This window comes from Hyposmocoma kahamanoa, unplaced genomic scaffold, assembly GCF_003589595.1.
Source record: "Hyposmocoma kahamanoa isolate Upper Pololo Valley unplaced genomic scaffold, ASM358959v1 92, whole genome shotgun sequence".
Taxonomy (NCBI): Eukaryota; Metazoa; Arthropoda; class Insecta; order Lepidoptera; family Cosmopterigidae; genus Hyposmocoma; species Hyposmocoma kahamanoa.
The window spans coordinates 24,525,639-24,550,513 of record NW_020654748.1 but is presented as its reverse complement, the minus strand read 5'-3'; the positions used below and the strand labels follow the sequence as shown (position 1 = coordinate 24,550,513).

Sequence of the window (24,875 nt, the reverse complement as noted above, 5' to 3'; positions counted from 1 at the left end):
AATTTGATTCTGGCAGCTTTGTCATATACTAAACTAACCTAAACCCATAGGACTAGGTAGAACCAACTAGCAAATGCAAACAAATTCGATTCTGGCAGCTTTGTCATACACTAACCTAACCTAAACTCACAGGAGGAGGTCGAACCAACTAGGAAATGCAAACAAATTCGGTTCATTCACCGTTGCACCTAAACACCACTGGAATTATATTTTTTTTTTCACACATTCACGTTCAACATTATACTCAGTGAATGTTATATCTATAATAATAATAATAATAATAATAATAAAGAACTTTATTTATCTACAATTGAAATAATAATATACAAAATTATCTTAAAATAACACAATGTGTAGATAAAAAGGTAAGAGTCTCAGCTTGAGCTGTTTTTCAGACTCTACCCCTTTGAAAGAAACTTGCTACATTTAAGTATATATCTTATTGACGCATCTCGACCGGCTCCACAAAAAAAAAAAAACAAAAAAAGCAAAAAAACAGCCATCACAACAAACATCATGATACCTATGCTACTTGATAAAAATAAAAATAAAAATTAAAAATTATAAATATTTGAACACTTGAACACTTGAACAATTCGATTTGTAATTTGGATAGGGACGAACAGTGAACATAAAATATATATATGTCTAGATAAAAAAATAATAATAATAAAAAAAACAAAGCACAAAATGTTAAAAATATAAAAATAAAAAAAATAATGAAAAATGTGGCTTAAAATGGCGTGCGATGAAGTTACACCAAATTACATCCAATTACTTGCCGAATAGGTACTGCCTCGAAAGTAGCCAAAGCTTGCATTTCGTTTTGAAAGCCCATGACGACGTTAGGTTTCTTATGGGAGGAGGCAAATCGTTCCAATATCTGAAGTGTTTATATGAAATGAACATTATGTCATCGGTATATTAGATTGAAAGTTGTTATATCAATCGTCTATTATACCCAGTGAACTTTATATCATGCAAGAATATGTCAAATGTCTGCATATCATAAATTAATTATGTCTGTTGAGCGTTATATCGACTAAAAATATGTCATAATATGTTGTCATATAATACGAATTTCACCCGTTTAGGCGCCGTTATAATAAATAAGGCTTGCAAAAATCTACTGTTTAATTCAGCGTGTATTTGAATTTGCCCCTTTAATACCCAACAATTATATTACTAATAATAACGCGTACACACTTATAGCCCCGTACTATGGAAACTCTGTATCGAGGGTGCCATGGATCAGACAATCACAAATTACACCCAAATTCACGAGAGAAATAAATGTAGACCATATAAATATTTCTCTCGGCCCAGGAATCGAACCCGGGACCTCTGCGTTGCCGCCCAGCATGGTAACCGTACGGCCACCGAGGCAGTTAATACTGATCTCGTTAAGTAAAATAGTTGTTATAATCATTTGAAGTACATTATGGGCCCAGTAGGGCCCAATGTACAAATACAATTGTATTTAAAATGTTCATACTTGAGAGATAGTTATTACATACATAAAATCTGTATTTTATAAAAAGCTTGTAACTTGTGAGAAGTCTCCTTATTGCTTAATTATTATAAGGAATATTACACTCACATCGCTATCAAATCTTTCCAATGACGTTTTCGTTTATACTATTTAATTACATGGGCTTTTATTTATTCATTGACACGTTTCATGTTACGTATTGTGCAGTTATGAGTATTTAAAATATTACAGTTGCAAGTATATTTTTAAAGACTGTGCAGTACCTATACTTTCATAGTTAGAAGGTCTTAAGTAGATTATTAAATACTATAAATTTAAAAATGTATCTAAATTGTTGTCGTAGTTCATAATTTATTCTAGAGCTAGTGTGTTGGACGAGTCTAGTCAGAGTTTGAGCTGAGATATGTACATCTCAACTACAAGTTATTACTAATTTACTTTTATTTTTTGCAATGTATTTAGGGTTATTATTATCTATTTACTATGTATTTACTTATCAAAAACGTTCGGACCTTTCCTAATAAATTATAAAATGTGGGTACTAGGAAAAAGTGAGTATTTCATGTTAAAATTTTTGGTGTCGTTTTCTTATAGACAATAATGAACGATTTGAATATTAGTATGAATATTATTTATATTTGTAATTTAGTTTATTGAATTTCACCACCATGATATTCAATATTTTTTTGTAAAATTACTCCACTGGTTTGTTATAATATCCTACAATATTATTTATATTTGTAAATTTATAGATACTTCATTTCGTTGCATGTTTTTGGCTTAGTATTAATTTCATTCTATTATTAAAGAATTGTTGATCAGGTGTATAATTAGTATAATGTTATAATAGGTACACCTACTTGTTATTGAAAACTATAGATTTGATGTTATTTAATTCATCTGATTGAATGCAATAAAAAACTACAATCATGTAAAGAGCAAGTAGGTAAGTATCTGTGGTACCACTAAATGACACCTATAAAAAAGTAAACAAGCGTTGGAAGCAAGAGCCGCTTGGAGATATCATTCATCTTGATTTGTTTATCTGTCAACAGGCACAAGTGTGAACGGAATTAGAATTGGATAACATCCACAGTGTGCGCAGCGGCCGTTTGCCAACAGCAACAGCTGTGGCAACTAGTACGCTGCTCTGCTGCTACTCGATGTCTACGCCACGACGACGTGGCGGCGCGGCGCCTGCGAAGCGGAGGCGGCGCGAGAGCTCAAAGCGCAGCTTATCTCTCGCGCATCAAACAAAATTATGCGGTTACGATTCAAATTTGAGCACAAACACGTCCGCGCTACGACGTGAGAGTAAGACCGGTGGTGATTTTCTAATGCGCACTAAACGTGAACTGTTCATGGTTCTCCTCGCCACTGGTCGGGCCGTTGCGTTGCGTCACATAATCTGTAAAAATTGTAAATATTTGCGGTTTCCGATGGAACGATTTAAATAATGTAACTAAAAGTAAAGTTTGTTATTAGTAACATTATTGTGTGACAATGTTACTAATAACAAACTTTACTTTTACTTTTAAGTCTATAAATAATCCATTATAGTTTGCTATAATCGAAGTTTATCATAATTCTAATGCCTCAGAAGGACGGTGATGCTTTAAGGTTACGGTAATGATTCGTGAACAGATGTCAGATGGTAAGCAACAGATTTGAGACTCCTTGTCTATGAATTTGTATTCTCAGGGAAAAGAGTAGATGTATAGGTAGTTGCCTCTAAAGTACGGTTCCCAGGCGAGCGCTATCGCTTGATCGCGCGCGTGTCGTGCCCGCCGCGCCGCTGCCGCGGCCTCGTGTGCAAGTCTGGTACTAGCACCCCTCATTCTGCCAATTGGTATCAGCAAATGTTATGTGTGTCGTGTAGCGTCCGCAGCGTCGTGCGGCGCCGGCGCAGCGCGACGCGGATCGAATAGGACGAGCGTTCTCACGCACAGAGCGACCGTAGAGGCACAGTTAAACCATCAAATGATCGCGGGCGCCCTTAAGCCTCGCTACCCGTAGGTACTCTTCAAATTCCACGGCAGCAGGTAGCAGGTAAGTATTAAAAGACTGACGACCATATCAGTGTAAAATAAGACGCGGGTCGCGCTGGCTGTGCTGGCACGGCACGGTGCAACGGCGCAGGCGCGAAATGCGAAACAATAGCGGTTTAAAATACAATGAGTGCGCCTGAAATGCGTAACATCAGCGACATTCCCGTCACGACCGCTTACCTTTTTCGACTATTTTGTCGGCGGCAACGCGCCCGCACCGATCACGAGGCTTGACCTCTCTCCTTATTAATAACGTGGCTTGAATTGAAAATTGTGGAAACGGCGTCTTTTGTCGACGACACCTTCTTTTCTCTTCACACCTACGCTTCTTTTCGTGAGCTCGGAGGCGGAACAAGGGCTTCTAGTTACTCACTGGCACACGTGTCTCGGTGATATTCCACTCCTTAAGCATTCGTGGCTGCCACTACAGTCTCTCCGCATGCCAGATGCGGTCGTGATTCAATTAAGTGATCGATTCAGCGACGGACATTAATCGGGCCTTGAGCCCCTCGCCCTCGCGGCACCTTCCCGACCTAATTGCCGCGGTCACACGCCTTTGCATGCATTACAATGGGATAGCTTAATCTACCAACGTCTTAGTTAACTATCAAAGTTGCATAGTAAATGCGACAAGTGACCTTATGTTAAGCGAATAGCATTTAAATCGAGTTTAGTGCGCAAATGGCGACTGTTATATGCTACTGAGTCGAGTTGGGCTGGCGTTAGCGGGATACGCAAATTGCGTGATTAGTGTGCCACCACACTCAACGCGAGGAGCGTGCGTCTAATGAGAATGCAAATGTCAATTTCGCAGATCGCGCGGGACAGGCGCGGCGCAGGCGCGGGGCAAGCGCGGGGCGCTGATGAAGCGACGCGTACGGGCCAAGTGGCGTGATCAACGAAAGCCTCTTTTATGAACATTCGCAGCGGCACACATCGTTTGTTCTGCATTTGGCAGGTGGTGGTTATATATTTTATATATTTATATATATATATATATATATTTTTTTTTTTTCAAAAAAAAAAACATTTTGTCTTCACACTCTTAAACCTACATAGGTTTGTCTGATATATTCGCGCGATCCCTCTCCGAGTCTATTAGTATTGAGTGCTGACTATATGAATGCAAACATCCTTTGGTTGTTCTTGAATACGTGATATAGAAAATGCTGCAACAATGGGTTCGACACGGAAATGGTGCTGTGCACATAGCTTGAACACGTATAGGTGATGGAGTCGTGGCTTGTGAGGAACACCACAACGAGCTGAATCTGGTTGTCGGCTGCGCTCATTGAGAGTCCGGTCGCAGCGCGCGAAGGCTGCGTAGCCGAGCCCTTATCTACCGGAAATGTGATTTTTACGTCGAGCGGCGCGACGTGCGCCCGCGCAGACGTGACGCGACTCGCTGCGCCGTCGTTTGTTTTTGTACTTCCTCCCTCAGCCCCGGATCAGAACAATAACACGGATTTATGTGAGAAACATGTCTACCCCGGCGTAACGTGGCGCTGTTCTACAGCCTCATATGATTTTTAGGGTTCCATAGCAAATAGGTAAAAAATGATCCCAGACAGTGAGACTTCGGTGTTTATTCAGCAATTATTTTTAGTTTCAGTACCACCATAGATAATTTAACACTTATATACATATAGAATATGAAATAATTTTGAAAATATTTAAATTCTTGTCAATATCGGGTCAAAAATATAGAGTCAATGTATGATAGTGGATCTTCATAGTATTTCTTTGTTTACTATTTTCACAAATATATTTCATATAAATGTATGTTTTCGGCTAACTGGCAATCATTTGCAAACAATAATATGAATTTTGTTGTTTTCATCAACATTTAAAACATAAACATGTGACAACTGAATCGAAATACGACAAAAACGAGCCTCAAAAATATTGAAAAACGAATTTTAGAGTAATTGTAAATGCATTCAAAGAAATTAATCAAAAACCTTGTTATATAATATATGCCACACATTAGCTAAAACTTTATCTGCTGCTGCTAAAGCGTTATCGTTTAAAATAAGTTCAAGTTTAGAAAATAACTGATTTATGCTATGATACATACAACGAATAGAATAATTGATGGAGAACTATTGCCTAAGGTGAAATATGTTATTAAGTATACATTATTACAATATGTCCGTACGTCGTACATACTGAACTATTTCCGATGTGCACCTGACCGATCTTCGCCGGGGAACCGGTCGAACAAAGACATCAACGGGATTAGTTAGTAGATATACCTAGCATACAAAGATAAAATCACGGTTATATTTCGGTCTAGATCAATTTCAGCAATTCAGGTGTCAATTGATTTGTAAATATCAAATATGCTGTATACCTTATGAACCGTTCTCGGCCGGTGGACCTTGGTGGATTCGATATTGTTCCATGCCTTGCACTATCGGGTGTACCTCAAGGATCGAATCTTTGCCCTCCAATATTCGCTGCTTTCATTAATGACCTTTTCAGCATGGTTATGTGTGAGTGTCTTACATACGCTGACGACATTTTGTGAATTAATTACTTGAAGGATTGTCTGGCTTACGTACCAACAATTGTATGACTTTCAAAGTAAAATAATGTCAAGTTATTAGTCATTAGTTTCACCAGAAATAAGAAGACATTGAATCACGCAGTAGTGTACGGCATCGAGAAAGTGTTGTAAGTTACTTGGATATTATATTTGATGCAGTGTTTTCGTTTAAGCCCCATCACGATTTCATATTCATATAGATTGTTAGCTTTTGTCCTTCGTGACACTGAATCATCTCGAAATTCAGGCTCATTAATATAAAAGTTTTGGTTAGTAGTGTCTTGGAATATTGCGCGTCCGTTTACTAGGGGAGACCGAGGAGGGTTGTGACAATTTTTACAATTTCTGGCGTATCTTAAATTTAAAAAGTCATACGGCTACGAACTATAAATCACGAGTTAACTAGTTGTATTCGCTATTGAGACTAAATATAAAAATAAATATAACTAATTGTAGTTTATGAGAAAATCGAAAAAACTAAAACAACTCCCCGTGTCACAACTCACCTTGTACCAAGGTGGTTTGTGATAGAGGTCGAGGTAAGTTGTGACAGTAGACATTTGGTGTTTTGAGGAAAGAAATTGAATTAAAACACTATTATTAGTAATTGAAATTAACTGTATTTATACATTTTTTTAAATATTCATGTTTCACTGCCTACATTTTTAAGTATTTAAATTATGGCTTAACGTTTTGACTAGTAATACTTTTTCAATTGTCCTTTGGTATAATTATTATGATAACCATTAAAGTAACTTCTACTAATGATAAACTAATCACCTTTTAACATTAATAAAATATTTTTTTATGAGATCAATTAAACGCATAAAAATCAAATGCCGCGGGTTAATCGGACAAGCAATTATGACAAATATAGTTTAGCTCTCCTGCAGTGCAAGCCACATGGGACCATCCCTTACACTCGACGCATTCGATCCATTTTTCTTTAGCTTTGCTATTAGTAAATGGTTCCAGGCAACATAAACAGAAACAACTATTTTCATCCTCTTCGTCATCATCAGGTTTTACTTTTTTCTTATTTCTTATTTGTTTATTTACTTTATTTTTTTCTTTTCTTCACTAAAGACACGTTTTTTCACATTTTTTACCTTCCTGCTGGCCTCTATTGCAGCGATTTCGTTCTTAATAGGTGTGTTAGTTAGTACAGCGGATTTAACTTTGCGCTTATTAGGTTGGCTTCTTTTTCTTGGTGGAGCTTTTGGTAAAGGTCTAAGTGCTTCTGGGGAAAATATATTGGATGAAGAGGCAAGTGGGGAACGAGATGTCAAGATAACAGGTTCGTTCTTTGCGGGCTGTAGACTATGAGCTTTGCTTGTGGAAGCAACAGGTTCATAGTTTGCGGGCCATGGACCATGTACTTTGCTTGTAGAGGCAATAGGTTCGTGGTTTGAGAGCTCGTTATAGGTCAAAATAGATGGACTGCCGCCTGATGTCGTGTCAGCATTCTCTTCAATTTCAACTGTTATGTTCGGAGTGGCAGACATTTCTCCATGATTTTCCATCAATATTGTATCAGTCTGAATGCGATCAGTGACTTGACTAGGCAGAAAGTCAGCTTCTCCAAAAATATCTGTATTAACAGGCCAAGTTCCTGTTGCAGCAAAACCAGCACTTATGTTTTTTGCCGTAATCGCCACAGCAAATGCACTTTTTGCTATCGATGGGACATCATAGATGGACATGACTTTTCCAGCATTTGAGCGCATCCAGTTATCACAAGCAGTATTAATAGCTCTTTTTAGAGGACCAAAGATTGCACGATCCATTGGCTGCAATTTGTGAGTGCAGTGTGGAGGAAACGTAAGTAAAATTATTCCATTTTCTCTGCAAAACTCGATGTTTTTTAAAGCCATGTGTGACGAGTGATTATCTAAGAGCAATAAAGCTCTTTGCTCTTTTGATGGTCTAACATGAATCTTAAAATGTTCAAGAAAAAAATGGAAATCATCTTCTTGCATCCACCCCGTTCCATTAGCTGTTCCTACTGATCCAACTGGCCCATCTCGGATGAAATTATCTTGAAATCTTTTGCGAGGAAATATAAACATAGGGGGTATGTAATTACCTATCGCATTACCAGCCAAAGCCAATGTCACTAAAGTTCCCCTTTCCGCCGATGTCATGGCACTAACCTGTTTCTCACCGCGTCGCGCGATCACCCTGTTAGGTTTTTGGACTGTAGTAATCCCGGTCTCATCGACATTCCAAATGTCTTTTGCGTCAAGTGTGTGTTAGCCAAGACACCTGTATAATTTTCGAAAAAAGTTGCAACATTAGTTTTATTAAAACTCGTAGCGCGCGCTATGCTAGTGGCCTGTGGCAACCTTAAAGATAAAATTGGATGGCGTTCCATAAAAAGCTTAAGCCATACCTCTCCTGCCATACCATTTTCTTCCCAGGACTTTGGAAATTTTTTATTGTGCTCCTTTGCCAATTTATAAGCTAATTTTCTGGTGTCTTTGGTTGTTAACCCGTAATTGCATGCAGCGCAAGTTAACAAATATTCGCTTAGTATATTTTCCTCCTCTTTTGTGAAAACCGTTAGATTAGCATACCCCATTGATGGCGATTTGTCTGTTAGTTGAGCCTGATAAGCTGTTTTCTTTTTAATATATCTTTGCAACGACATGTAATTTAAGTTGTATGAGGATGCAGCGTTTCGGAGACTTTCGCCCCTCAAAGTTACCTCTTCAAAAGCCAAGTCATACATTTCGGAACTAGACATGCCCCTGTTTGTTTTTCGCACATATTTGTTAGGCATACTGAAACAATAAAATAGGCATACAGCATACGAAATTACAACAAACAACATTATCGAGGAATAAAAAACAGGCACCTAGGAGAGTTGTGACAAGCTGTCACAACTCTCCTAAGATCAGAAAATCATGCTTAGGTAGGAATGATCGCTCATAACCTCAAAACACGAGACAAACCTAACAAAACAATATCACTTTATGAAACTTGAAGCATCACTGCATATAATTAAATTTAGAATACAACAATAATATGCTTACGTTTGGAATTATGTGGCATCAAAATATTGGCCAATAACTTACTTTTTGACAATTTTTTTCCACTCACGTCGCGTGCACGCATGCGCTTCCTGCAAGCCGTCGGCGCAACATACATAAAATGGCGCGGCGAAAAAACAATTTATTCGCGACGTTGCCACTCCGCTAGCGGTCATAGATTTCGAGAAATCGACACTGTCACAACTCTCCTCTGTCACAACTCACCTCGGTCTCCCCTACGTACGACGTCCACATTGAAATAATTGAATCTGTTCAACATCGATTCTTAAGACGTGTAAGTGCAAAATTCAGACCACGGCGTAAGCTGCCTAATTATACTGATCGCTTACGCAAATGTAACATGTTGAGCCTTAAAGATCACCTCGACGTCAAAGGGGTAAGTTACCTATTTACTTTGTGTAAATTTTAATTCTACCCTAGATGCTCAGCTGATCGAACATCTGCATTTTAGGGTACCTACTCGGTCTGTGCATATTCTACAGTTGTTTACCTCTTACAGGAAGAAAAAGATTTCATAAAATGGACCATTATGCAGAATAAGTCGATCGTATAATAGCATATGTTCCCACTTTCCTATATCTATGGTTCCCACCAATGACATTTTTTCTGTAGTATTAAGTGGTTTAAAACAACATTGTACTCTAGTTATGCAAAAAATTAATAACGTCATTATTTTGTATAATATCTTTTCTATTATTGTAATATTTCTCTAATATGAATGTAGTGTACAATTATAATTACATGTGTGAGTTAAAATGTTACATGTGTAATAGTTTTAAGTATAATTTGTAGTTTGTCATGTGTTATGGTACCATATAAATTAAAATGAAAAAGTTAATATATCCAGTATATGAAATTGCAAATTGCGTAACATCAGCAAAAATGTGATTAGTAACAATAATAAAACAATACGTAGATGAAGATCAGATGATGATGAAGATGAAGATGAAAATTAAGGCGCAAAATGCAACACTACAATTATGAAAATATTCTCAAATCTTTTACTTTATTGTAGCTTTATTTCCTAGTTATATTTCCAAGGCACACAAAGAAAAACAGAATAGTGGACAAAACTGATTATGAAAATGTTAAAACTGGAAAGTTGAAATGTCCTCGAGCCTCGCGCTGTGGGCGTCGCGGCCTGCGACGGGACGGGCGACATTTCTCCTGCAAATAGCTAAACTTTACTTTATTTCACTCCCATTGTTCCGTTCTCGTTAAAAACAAATGGTAACAGTTCTATCGAATGGAACGTAGGCGAAGGGCGTCTGTGGCGCTGACAAGGGGCGGGATCAAAATGGTATCTAAATTGTAAGGAAGTTGGCTGGCGGCGCCTACGCATCGACTGCATGTTTGAATAGCAAATCGATACCTAGAATGAACACTACGGCAACTTTATTCGTTTGTCATATTCTGTTACTTTTGTAAACTGCCATATTATTTACTAATATTATGCTCCACAAATTTTGTGAAACAAAATAAAGAAACAAAAATCAAATAAAGCTAAAACAGGGACAAAAATTAAGTTAGCGCAGTGTTCATCGGAGGTGTCGAAATGAGCGGAGCAAAAAACCGATCGAGTGATAAGGAAACAAATTAATGAATTATTTAGCAAACGCGGTCGAACACGTGCCTACAAGGTATCTATACGTGGCCTCCTGTGATTCTCAGTATTGTTATATAACGCCATAGCACTCTTATCGGAGGGTGTGATCGATGCAAAAATGTGCTAATCAAATAAATGTTTTAAGTAGATCTTTGAATTCATGCATTCATTAATATTACTTATACTAATATATAACTACCTCCGTGGCCGAACGGTTACCATGCCGGACTGCCACGCAGAGGTCCTAGGTTCGATTCCCGGGGTGGGAGAAATATTTGTATGGCCTACATTTATTTCTCTCGTGGGTTTGGGTGTAATTTGTGTTTGTCTACGTATATGTGTGCGTTATTATTATTGATATTGACACTATGCCTATACAAGTAGTCATTGTGTACAATTAATTAAGCCAAGTCAGGAACTCTGTAATCCATTAACAACATACTAGTGGATCAAATAGCTTTATCAATAAACAAGTAAACAGTAGAACGATGTTGAGCCAGAATTAATGCACAATAATGCATCGATATTGAAATGCGGTGCTACGAATGTGACGTCCTCGGCACTGCTTAATTTCGTTAACACAGAATATAAGTTCATGTATTGTAATAACGCTATTGTAGAGTGTGAACACGGATTTATTTAGTGGCAATTGTAATAAATTTGAATAAATTCATGCCGACGGTCGACACCGCTGCGGCTGCGCGTCCTCGACGCGGTCATTGCGACGACGCACCGCGGAGAATGGTACAACAACATACCGATAATGCTTTTGGCCAACGTCTTTGACTGAGAGACACATTCATTTCTTTATCTTTTAAATGTCATAATTTAATATAGGTACTGTACGTTTTTTATGTTCGATAGGTATGTTAATTAAGAACAAGACGCCCAGTATATCCTTTCCCACACTCATCTCGCTGTGTCGTATAATTTTGTTAGACAAGTCATGTAGTAGGTATTGTTATATACATTTACAGAGCACATTTTACGTGAATTTTATAACGTGTTATTATTTTTTAATATTTAGCGTAAAGTAAATGGAAATATTCTTTATCAAATTCACCGATGGTTTTAATAAAAGTATCCTTGACAGCAATTGCAACTGGAAAGTTCATGTTGACAACTTGTGTAACAAATCATCACGGTTTATATACCCATTGAGAAAATTTGTACAGAGTGCGTCTGTGGATGCGGCCTTAACAGCTTATTTTGGTTATGTGCAGTCGGTTAAAAATTACGGTATAATTTTTTGGGGAAACTCAGTAGAGTTTATGCAGGTATTTAAGATACAAAAACGCTGTGTACGTATCATTTGCGGTGGGTCTCAAATGGATTCGTGTAAGCCATTTTTCGACAAGTGCAAAATCCTACCTTTACCCTGCCTGTACATTGCCTGTACATTACGGAGGTTGCTGCATTTGTCCAGAAACATCCGTCATATTTTGAAATCACAGATAAAAGGAACCATAGAAATTTAAGACATGGGCATAGAATAGTCTACTCGGGAAATCATACCTCAGCATTTTACCACAAAAGCTTTTATGTGATGTCGGTCAAAATATACAACAGCATTCCGAATGAATTTAAAAGATGCAAGTACATAAAATTTGAAAATGCTCTAAAAACTTTATTATAGTGTACAAGATTTTTTTTGACGAATAAAACAAATTTGGTGATTAGCGATGTGACATGTTTATTAATTTTTTTTCTCATATTGTGTACGTAATTTTAATTCTATGACATTTAAATAATATTGTATACCTTAACTGGTAGACTATAGAGCACAAACCAATGTTATGTTTTAAGACCTTATGTACAATACCTATAGTTAAGCAATATATGTATTCTTATTCTTACTCTTGCTCCTGCTCCTGCTCCTGCTCCTGCACCTGCTCCTGCTCCTGCTCCTGCTCCTGCTCTTGCTCTTGTTCTTGCTCTTGCTCTTATTCTTATTCTTCAGTAATTTTTTTTTTTACCGACGAACTGCGCTATGTCTGTGAGGTAGCTATCAATATATGAACATAGATGGCCCAGTAATAATGTAATGCGTTAATGGAAGTAACACACCGTAAAATGCCCATACGTATTTTCTATACATGGGCAACTCGACTCATCATATTGAGTTCAATATGTAACGGAATTAAGATGTACGAAATTGCGAGTGACGCCATCAAGAGATTGAATGGCCTGAAATAATTTCTAGTATTGCAGAGCAACTTATGTTTGAATTTTTAACTAGTTGTGTATTCAATCATAAACTAACGACTCATACTATGTAAAATATAAAATTTGCATTTGACGTAACGTTAGAAAATGAATAAACGAGTGAACACAATAAACTTTCTTATTTTAATAATTATAAAACAATTTAATGCTGCAACTGCTGCTGCTATCAAGCTAAGTACAGCTGTCTGAAGCAAGTTCCGCCCTTTCGCTGCCATGCTGCTTTACCCTGTTGAAAACGTAATAAAAGCAAACATTAACTCAAAATAATACAATTTCTTATGAATACATGCTCGTGCGTATGCGTAATGAAAACCACCAAAGCACATTTTTTTTGCTTAGAGAAGATAGGCCCAAGAGGCTATACCCAAATACATAGATTGAACATAGATTGATGAGCGTCACTTTCTAGAAATTATAAATAAGAACAAAGACACAAAATCTAAAACATACCTTCTACTAGCACTTGCTGGAGCTAGTCTTGGTGGAGCCTGCTAGCCCGTAAATAATATGGTGATTAACTTGTTTCCTTTCAGATCTTGTAGTACTCTGCAATTTCTTTCTGAATTGCCATTATCTAATATTCCTTCTTTTGAACTCAGCCAGTTCACTGTTGGTGATGTCAAGAGGAACATTCTCTCCATCTCATCGAATGCCGTTGGTTGTGATAGCATTAGTCGTAATATGATCATTCCGCTCATTGATATCCTCACTCCTGTCATAACCAAAATCCTTAATACATCCATTTCCACTGGTACCTTTCCATCTGCTTGGAAAGATGCCCACATCATTCCTCTTCCAAAGAAAACGAATCCCTCTTCCCTTTCTGAATATCGCCCTATTTCCATTCTCCCTTTCCTCTCCAAGGTCCTTGAAAAGCTTGTCCATCATCAACTCACCCTTTTCCTTACTCGTCACAATCTTTTTAATCCTTTACAATCCGGTTTCCGCTCTGGACATAGTACAACTACTGCTCTTGTCAAAATCTCTGATGACATTCGACTGGGAATGGAGAATCATCAACTCACCGTCCTTACTCTGTTGGACTTCAGCAGTGCCTTCAACACCGTTGATTTCGACTTGTTGCTTGCGCTGTTTGATTCTCTTGGCATTTCTCCGGCAGTGACTGGCTGGTTCCGCAGTTACCTGTATGGGCGGCGACAGCGCATTCGTTGCGAGGATTCATTCTCTTCGTGGTGTAATATTGTTTGTTGCTGGTGTACCGCAGGGCGGCGTATTATCCCCTCTTCTATTTTCTATTTTTATTAACTCCATCACTTCTTCACTTTCTTCTTCTTACCATCTCTATGCAGATGATCTCCAAATATATACACAGGCCCCTCTAACCAACTTACGTGACGCAATTTGTGCTACGAATATAGATCTTGAGAGGATTCTCACCTGGAGTCAACCATTTGGTCTCCGTGTCAACCCTTCCAAAACACAATGCATAATCATTGGCAGCCCCTGGTTCCTAACGCGTATTAATCCTTCCTTACTGCCACCTATCACGTTTGATAGCGTTCAAATCCCACTCAGTGCCACCGTTAGGAACCTTGGGGTTATTTTCGATAAGTGCATATCGTGGAGGCCTCATGTCACGGAGTTAAGTAGGAGGGTGTTTGCTGCGCATGGGTCTCTTCGGCGTTTAGGTAATTATCTTCCCATTCCGACGAAAATCAGTTTAGCACAATCACTCCTTTTGCCTATTCTGGACTATGCAGATGCGTGCTATCCTGATTTGTCTGAATGTCTCCTCGGCAAACTAGAGCGGCTGCAGAATCTTTGCATTAGGTTCATTTTTGGGTTACGTAAATTTGACCACGTCTCCGATTTTCGCTCGAAACTTAGATGGCTACCCATTCGTCGTCGTAGAGATCTCCGCGTTTTATCCCTACTGTACACTGTCCTTTTTAATCCAACTTCTCCTGCTTATCTTAAGAGTTGTTTTGAATATCATAGTAGTACTCTCTGTCGCACCTTGCGCTCTTCTTCTACTCTTTCTCTGAACTGTCCTATCCATTCCTCAAAATACTTTTCCAACTCCTTCACTATTAGGAGCATCAAGCTGTGGAATGACCTGCCTGAGTCGATCAGACGAGCAAAGACTATTGAGTCATTTAAAATCCTAGTTAAGGCTCATTACCTTAAATTATAAATTCTACTCTGCTGTCTTATTTATTGGTTTTTTTTTTATTTTTTATTTTTCCTCTTCTGTGGTGATAATATATTTACTTGTATGTATTATATTAGTATTTAAGTATTTATGTAATTTATATGTTAGTAGATATTTATTATTTATTTCATTCATATATTATGATGTTTAATAATAATATCATATTTATTGCGCCCTCTATTATTATTACTACTTTTAGTTTATCCTATCACCCCAAGGTTGCCTGGCAGAGATTGCTATTTAGCAATAAGGCCGCCTGTTGTACACTGTATTTTTGATTGTTTTGTATTTTTGCTTGTTTATTGTGCAATAAAGAATATTGAATTGAATTGTAGCAGACGACTACGTCAAAATATTAATGCGTCTGCATGAACTCTCGGAGCATTTCAATTTGGTCAGCAATGGCGTGCACATTCAACTTTATTTATTACACAATATTTTTAATATTTGTTAGTTGGATTATATATATTATCTACATTTTTAGAAATCGATTTGTATTTTCAAAATCTCGTCGTCATTTTTCACGATGACAGATACCATTTTTAAACAAATGCTTTATGGTAGTGACACGTAGTCATTTTGACGATGGCTTTGAATTCATAATGTTTAATTAACCATTTAGAATATATTTTATATTGCAAAGATATTGGTAATAGCATATTGCAAGTTATAATATTAGTATTTTACATAAAATTAACATATTTCTTGTGAAATGTTGATTTTACAACATAATTTGGTTTTTATCTATCTTATATTAAAGTACCCGATATTTTCATTCACTCTACTTGCATTCTACATTCACGTTAGCCGTTCCGACGTTGCCTATGGCCAACGAAGCACGGCCATCGTTGATCCGAATGTCCTTAGGGGTAAGAGCAACCAACGAACTACGTATTATGAGCTTTGTTGCGGACGCAGTCACGTAGTACGTAACTACGTCCATCTTTCGTTCGTGTGTCGTTTTGAACGCATCACTAGAGCCTCAGCAACGTCCCGCCTTATAAGTGTTTCAACTTAAAATTAATTTTTATTTAAAAAAAAAATTGTTATTTCGTGGTTTTGTTTTGGTTTTTTTTTAAATTTAAATCGGGTTTTTAAATCGTTAAATGTTGTTATCATAAAAATAAGGTGTTCTGGGTAGTGCCGCGGAGCAAACTTCGTAGCTCTTGGTCCCCGATTCGATTCCCGATAGAACCAATTTTGGAAATGAACTTTTCTGCAGTGGTTTTGGACTAGGTGTTTTGGGTAGTGCCGCCGATTGAATTCCGTAGCTTGGTCCAGGGTTCGATTCCCAGTAAAACAAATTTGGGAAATAAACTTTTTAAAAGTATTTTTGACCTAGGTGTTCTGGGTAGTGTTGCGGAGTGAATTCCGTAGTCGCGGGTTTGATTCCAGGTAAAACCAATTAAAAAAAATCTAAATTGGTTTTGACCTAGGTGTTCTGGGTAAACTTGATGAACTAATGATAAAAAAAGATAAATTTTTTGTCTGTTTGTTGTCAGACAACCACCAGTGTCCGTAGCATGCCGCTGCCATAAACCTATTATATCCACATTTAGCTGTCAAATTCAAGTGATAAAACCGCCATTTTAAAACAATGTCACAACAACAAACATGGCGAACACTATGACGTTATATATTTGATGCGCCGTGCGCATCTTAACCAATAAAAGAATATCACAGTGCCAAACATGGCCGCAAAATCATATCTCATATTAAAACATTTTGACAGTTCTGCACGGTAATTTTATCAACGTAAAAATTGAACACGACTAACGAATAAACAGAAACAATAAAAAGAATCAGGTTGTTGCATATTAATAATTGGAAAAAGGTGAAGATAACATTTTTAATACAGTTTCATAAGTGAAAGTAATTAGAAATACATATATAATAACTTCAAAAAAATAATTTATGTAAAACTGTAACTACAAAAACGCCATTTTTTGTTTTTGTTTTAGAACGATGCAATGAAAAGAATTACAATATTTGCTGTGATGATTAAATGACAAGCATAGCAGCTATAATATACACAATTTCATATCGCTAGCCTTGTCCATCGCATAAACGTATTGTAGCAGTAGGTCTCCTTGTGAAAGAGTTCGTCCAGAAAGATACTGCCACCTCACCTATTCCTGCCGCTAAGTAGTAATGTGAGCATTACTGCCTGGCGGTTTCGATTTTGAAGGGTGAGGGTGCTCGTCAATGCTATTTGATGACTGTTCCGTTTCTTATATAGCATACTTTAAAATTGACTTTCTATTAATTCAAATTAAGGAGAAATAATTTTTTGAAATAGTTTTTCGACTCTGGTGTAAAGTCCTATTTTTCGAGATACGACAAGATCGCTTTCCGGCGTCGATATTTTAGATTAGATGCATTTCGACGTTGAAAACATAAACATGTTATTGTCTTTGTTTAACTACTGCGTGCTGTCGTAAGCCTAAAGAGATAGTATTACATTGGTCTGTGCCAAACACGGGAATCGAAAATACGTTACGTCATCTTAAATGTCAACTGTGTCCATTTCGCAGTACATGATACCGTTGTGAAAGGGAAGTACATCAAATGTCAAAACAAATGTTTCACCAACTGTTTTATTGAATTATTCGCATGGATTGTAATAAAATGGACAAAAATATTGACAGTGAGAACAAATGCATACCTAATTAGGTATTAATAAAAATACGTCACTGCACCATCAAGGGATGTGGCATTGGCAAAAGCGAAATCCAATCGAATGTTACATTGCACAGACATGTGTTATTTTTCTGGCTATAAATCACACAATAGCCCGAATATCACATGTAATTAGACTTATTTAAGTTGTTTATCTAAAAATCTTAACAGATTTTGATTTGGTTACTTCAGATATCCTGTTTGTTTGAATATTTTGATGATTGTTGTTAATGATTATTTTGAGATAGTGTTGTTCTTGTAAGCATACATGTTATCGATATTCTGTTATTAAAACAATCCAGTACAAGATTTTTATTATTTTATTTTTATTCAATTTATTATATCAAGTTAACCTACAAATGAAACAAGAAAGAAAGAATGGTTGGAAATCTATGACTGCCGAATATAAAGATTGGATCAAAGACCATTTTCATTTGTTCGCTTGCATTTTGATGAGTGATAACTTAACAGAACTTTGAATGTAACTAGATTACATGAAAATGCAATTCCATCATTAGGTTTCTTGGTAAATAATTGTAAAATTAATTTAGATTAAACAAGACTCATTTACTATACTCTTTACTGCACTCTTAGTTCCTGAAAATAAAATTATCCACTCGTTTCCGATTTTTTCCCACTGACAACTCTAACCATTAAAAATTACTATTTTCTAAAGCCAACAATACAGTGACATGTTGGTCCAACGTTGCCGGGTGAACGCCAATTATCAACGTATTTTGCCTTGCCTTGCCATCGTTCGGTGTCACTCTCCTAGCTGACGGAGTGAAGACGAGCGCCAATGTGTACAGTGTATAGAGTTCATTTGGTGTGGCTTATCGCAACTCGCAGTCGGTCGTGACCACTTGGCTCACTTCGGAGAGGTGTCTGTTTTTCTGTACACATCGAAGGCGCTCGACCAATAGTAGTCAATTGACATTGTATACAATCAGACATTTATATGCTATTTAATATATTCCGAACATGTGTGTACTATCACTGTCTCTTGATACATATTCTGTTATACTATGTTTTAAGCAAATAAACGTATGATTACATTATAATTGATTTTATGTTTGTCCATTTTATTACAATTAATGCGAATAATTTAATAAAACACTTGGTAAAACATTTGTTTTGACATATGACTCCCCTTTGACAACCGTATCATGTACTGCAAAATGGACACAGTTGACATTTAAGATTACGTAACGTATTTTCGATTCCCGTGTTAGGCACAGATCTATGTAATGCTGTAAAATCTCTTTAGGCTTACGACAGCACCCATTAGTTAAACAAAGACAATAACATGTTTGTGTTTTCAACGTCGAAATGCATCTAATCTAAAATATCGACGCCGGAAAGCGATCTTGTCGTATCTCGAAAAATAGGACTTTACACCAGGGCCGATAAACTATTTAAAAAAATTATTTCTCTTTAATTTGAATTAGTAGAAAGTCAATTTTAAAGTGTGCTATATAATAAACGGAACAGTCATCAAATACCATTGACGAAATTATTCTAAAATTGGTGTAACATGGGTTTTATACAAGTTACAGCAATTGCGTTTTCAAAACCAAGCAGCAATTTTGCTGTATATCGAAATTGTATGGTGCAATAAAATACCACACAACTTTCAAAAAGTGATTTTGCTGTAACTAATATGGAGTTCAATATGTTGGTCCATTTTGTTGATGTATCTAATGTAGTTTTTAGAAATAGGTCGTATATTATGTTTTAAATATGAGCACAACTACAAGTCTGCTACATTTAAAATGCCGTGAATATTTATTACAAATGAAACGCAAAAACTATACTTTGTATGCTGTTACACTGAAATCAAATCAGTCTCTATCTGAAAAAAAAATAACCAATTTTTCTGGTTTTATTGGCACTTCTGACCAAACAGGTACGGACAACGGCACATCAGACTACACATTTTTGTTTGAAAATCACCTCCAGTGCAACGGAACAAGATTCGTTAATGTGTAGCTTGATGTGCTGGCGTTTGTACACACAAGTCACAAATTATTGCAAAAAATCTCTATATAGAAATATTAAGAGATTTTTTGCAATAACTTGTGACATAGTAATTTTCAATAAATCACGTCCTAAGACACCAATGCAACAGATTTTTTTTTTAAAAAAGCTGCTGTTTTTTAAGTAATATCTTGTATCGGTTTTCGCAAATGTCTTGTATCTGTTTTAATTCCTCCTTCCTCCCTCAACGTTTTGCCATCTAAAATAAGAATTAATAAAATTAAAATAAGTACGTATTACTTTTATTCTTGTTTTTATGATAGCCTACTCAACATTCAACGATAAATACAAAAATCAGAGTCAAGCCAAAAAAAAAAACAAAAAGAATCAACGGAATAACAATACGATATGTTTATTTTAAGTTGAAACACTATAAGTTGTTGAGGCTCTAGGGATGCGCTCAAAACGGTACACAAACGAAATACTTTTATCTCGACCCTTCCTACGTAAAGTATCGTATGTCGAAATTGCTAAGTTTACAGGGGAGCATTTTGAAGTTTTGAATTCACGGACATGAGCATAACACGTGATTAGCAGTTCTCGGCAAAGCCTGCTACTCCCATAGAGCATTATAAAATCCCAGATATCGGTTAGATGAACAACCACAATTTATTTTATAAATTTAAAATAACGTCGATGTGGGTCAGCAAGCAGGTAAACTAAAGTGAGACTAGGCGGGTCACGGCTGCCGTATGGTGGTCGTAGGCGAAATCTACCACAGAATGGATCCCCAAAGACAGGTACAGGTTCATAATATAATAATAATAATAGTAACGTACTTACAAATCGTATTTATTTTATCAGTTGTGTATTGTTTAACCTGATTGTTAATAAATTATCAAATCCGGGTTCGATTCCCGGTAGGACTAATTTGGGAAATGAACTTGCAAATATTTTTTTATTATAATAATAATAAAGTGACGGAACGAACGAGTGATGCTCCTGATGGTAAGCGACACGCCCACCCATAACAATTGCAATGCCATTTTGAGCACTGCTCCTGCGCCCGCCACCTTGAGACAAAGTTGACAAGACTCGTTTGCTTGCTTGCACCAGTGACCCTTCATAATCGAAACCGTCAAGCAGTAATGCTCACATTACTCGTTGGCGGCAGGAATAGGTGAGCTGGCAGTACCTCTCTGGACGAACTCTTTCACATGGAGCCCTACTACTACAATACGTTTACGTGATGGACAAGGCTAGCGATATGAAATTGTGTATATTATAGCTGCTATGCTTGTCATTTAATCATCACAGCAAAAATTGTAATCCTTTTCATTGCACCGTTCTAAAACAAAAACAAAAAATGGCGTTTTTGTAGTTACAGTTGTACATAAATTATTTTTTTGAAGATATTATATATGTATTTCAAATTACTTTCACTTATGAAACTGTACACAGTTTACAGTAGGAATCTTTCCTGATGTGTTGAAAGTAGATCGTATAATACCATTACATAAGAAAGACGAGAAAGACGACGTAAACAATTACAGACCGGTATGTGTACTGCTTATTGTATCAAAAATTTTCGAATCAATATCGAAAAGAAAAATAATAACATTTTTAGAGATTAATAACTTGTTCGTAGACTGCCAATATGACTTTAGAACACGAAGGTCCACAGAAATTGCCATCAGAAAAGTTGTATACTTCATACTAGAATCCCTAGATAGAGTCCAAAAGTGCAGTAGTATTTTTCGTGATTTGTCGAAGGCTTTCGACTGCCTATGACATGACATTCTTATAAAGAAACTAGAATACTACGGGTTTAAGAATAAGGAACTAAGTTTAATGAAGTCCTATCTTTCGAATAGAACTCAGTCTGTAATGGTGGAAGGCATGTTTTCTGATGTTAGAAAAATTGATTCTTGATGTTAGAAAATCAAATGCTCGAAAAACAAACTTTTGTTATGGATAGTCTTAGCACATGGTTTACCACAAACGGCATAGTCCTCAATAAAAAAAAAACTGTTGCCATAGGAGTACAAAACAAAGTAAGAAAAAACACTAAATATACTACATTTTTAGGATATGTTATTCAGGACACATTGACTCATTCTCTTTACATTGACCAAATATGTAAACAACTCTCAGTGGCAAATTATGCCTTACTTAAACTTAAACCACTAGTGAATAAAGAAAGTATTTTAAGTGTATACTATGCTTATATTCAATCAATTATTGGTTATGCTTTAACTGTCTCGGGAAATTTTTCTGATATTGAGAGAGTGTTGGTCTTGCAGAAGCGAGCAATACGAATTATCGCAGGTATTCACAAACGTGTATTTGCTAGAGAGTACTTTGTTAAATATAGAATATTGACTGTAATTTCATTGTATATATCCAGATCATTATTAGAGATACTTGAAACAAAAAATTATATGGCGAAGATGTTAGACATACATAAATATAACACGAGAAGTAAACATAAACTAGTAACAAATAAAACCAGATTAGTAAAAACGTTAAAACTAAATATGAAGTAAATATGAAAATTAATACGTAACGTAATGTACGTCTGACTTGGAAAAAGCCACATTCAAGAAAACACTAAAATTTTACTTTAAAAATCACGCTTTTTATAAAATCAACGAATTTACGGGTTCAAATCTAAGTGAATATACATTTTATTTAAAAAATCATAATGTTAAGGCTTTACTTGTATGTATACTTGTATAAATTAAGTCTGTATTCTCTGTAATTTGACTTACCTATAGGCTATGTACTGTGTTGTCTTGGTGAATAAATCATTTGACTTTGACTTTGACTTTGACAAGTTTACCCAGAACACCTAGGACAAAACCAATTTAATTTTTTTTCCAAATTTATTCTACCTGGAATCGAACCCGGGACCAAGGACTTCGGAATTCACTCCGCAACACTACCCAGAACACCTAGGCCAAAAATACTTTTAAAAAGTTTCTTTCCCAATATGGTTCTACCGGGAATCAAAACCTGGACCAAGAGCTACAAAATTCATTCCGCAGCACTACCCAAAACACCTTGGCCAAAATCACTGCAGAAAAGTTCATTTCCCAAATTGGTTCTATCGTGATTCGAATCCGGGAGCTACGAAGTTTGCTCCGCAGCACTACCTACAACACCTTATTTTTATGATAGCCAAGCCAACATTTAACGATAAAAATAAAAATCCGAGTCAAGCTAAAAAAAAAAAAGAAAAAAATCCACGAAATAACAATACGATATGTTTATTTTTAGTTGAAACACTATAAGGGGGACGTTGCTGAGGCTCTAGTGATGCGCTCAAAACGATACACAAACGAAAGATGGACGAAATCACGCACTACGTGACTGCGTCCGCAACGAAGCTCATAATACGCAGTTCGTTGGTTGCTCTGATGATGTATCACTACCATAAAGCACTTGTTTAAAAACGGTATCGGTCATCGTGAAAAATGACGACGATATTTTGAAAATACAAATTTAAAAAATTTTCGGATCAACGATGGCCGTGTTTCGTTGGCCATAGGCAACGTCGGTACGGCTAACGTGAATGCAAGTAGAATGAATGAAAATATCGGGTACTTTAATATAAGATAGATAAAAACCAAATTATGTTGTAAAATCAACATTTCACAAGAAATATGTTAATTTTATATAAAATACTAATATTATAACTTACCATATGCTATCACCAATATCTTTGCAATATAAAATATATTCTAAATGGTTAATTAAACATTATGAATGCAAAGCCATCGTCAAAATGACTACGTGTCACTACCATAAAGCATTTGTTTAAAAATGGTATCTGTCATCGTGAAAAATGACGACGAGATTTTGAAAATACAAATCGATTTCTAAAAATGTAGATAATATATATAATCCAACTAACAAAAATTAAAAATATTGTGTAATAAAGTTGAATGTGCACGCCATTGCTGACCAAATTGAAATGCTCCGAGACTTAATGCAGACGCATCAATATTTTGACGTAGTTGTCTGCTACAAGATCTGAAGGGAAATAAGTTAATCACCATATTATTTACGGGCTAGCAGGCTCCACCAAGACTAGCTCCAGCAAGTGCTAGCAGAAGGTATGTTTTAGATTTTGTATCTTTATTCTTATCTATAATTTCTAGAAAGTGACGCTCATCAATCTATGTTCAATCTATGTATTTGGGTATAGCCTCTTGGGCCTATCTTCTCTAAGCAAAAAAAAATTGCTTTGGTGGTTTTCATTACGCATACGCACGAGCATGTATTAATAAGAAATTGTATTATTTTGAGTTAATGTTTGCTTTCTTACGTTTTCGATTACGTGATTCTACTGGGAATCAAACCCGCGACCAAGAGTTACGGAATACACTACGCGGCACTACCCAAAATACCTGGGCCAAGCCCATTTTAGAAAAGTTCAATTCCCAAATCAGCTCTACCCAGAATCGAACCCGCGACCAAGAGTTACGGAGTACATTCCGCAGTACTACCCAGAACGCCTAGGCCAAAACTATTTTAGAAAAGTTCTCTTCCCAAATTGGTTCTACCCAGAATCGAACCCGCTACCAAGAGTTACGGAGTACATTCCGCGGTACTACCCAGAACACCTAGTCCAAAACCATTTTTAAAAAAGTTCATTTCCCAAATTGGCTCTACCGGGAATCGAACCCGGGACCAAGAGTTAGGGAATAGACTTCGCGGCACTACCCAGAACACCAAGGTCAAAACCATTTTGGAAAAGTTCATTTCCCAAATTGGTTCTACCGGGAATCGAAACCCGGACCAAGATGTACCGAATTCACTCCACGGCACTACCCAGAACGCCTAGGCCAAAACCATTTTAGAAAAGTTCTCTTCTTAAATTGGCTCTACCCGGAACCCGCGACCAAGAGTTACGGAATACATTCCGCGGTACTACCCAGAACATCTAGGCCAAAACCATTTTAGAAAAGTTCAGTTCCCAAATTGGCTCTACCGGAATCGAAGCCGGGAGCAAGGGTAACGAAATAATAGGGGTTAAAGTATGAAATTGCCGATTTGTACTGAAAATCT

The 24,875-nt window shown here is 36.6% G+C and overlaps 1 protein-coding gene across 1 annotated transcript in view; it reads right to left on the bottom strand.

Annotated features, from left to right (window-relative positions):
* Window positions 1–24,875, bottom strand: part of LOC113236965 (ecdysone-induced protein 74EF-like) — a 45,111-nt gene that overhangs the window by 9,425 nt on the left and 10,811 nt on the right. The window contains exons 2-6 of the mRNA XM_026473195.1: window positions 14,951–15,078; window positions 13,999–14,116; window positions 12,605–12,689; window positions 8,175–8,269; window positions 7,198–7,700 (exon numbers count right to left, since the gene is read on the bottom strand). Of these exons, the coding sequence (XP_026328980.1) occupies window positions 7,198–7,700; window positions 8,175–8,269; window positions 12,605–12,689; window positions 13,999–14,116; window positions 14,951–15,078 (929 nt within the window). The remainder of the gene's footprint in view (window positions 1–7,197; window positions 7,701–8,174; window positions 8,270–12,604; window positions 12,690–13,998; window positions 14,117–14,950; window positions 15,079–24,875) is intronic.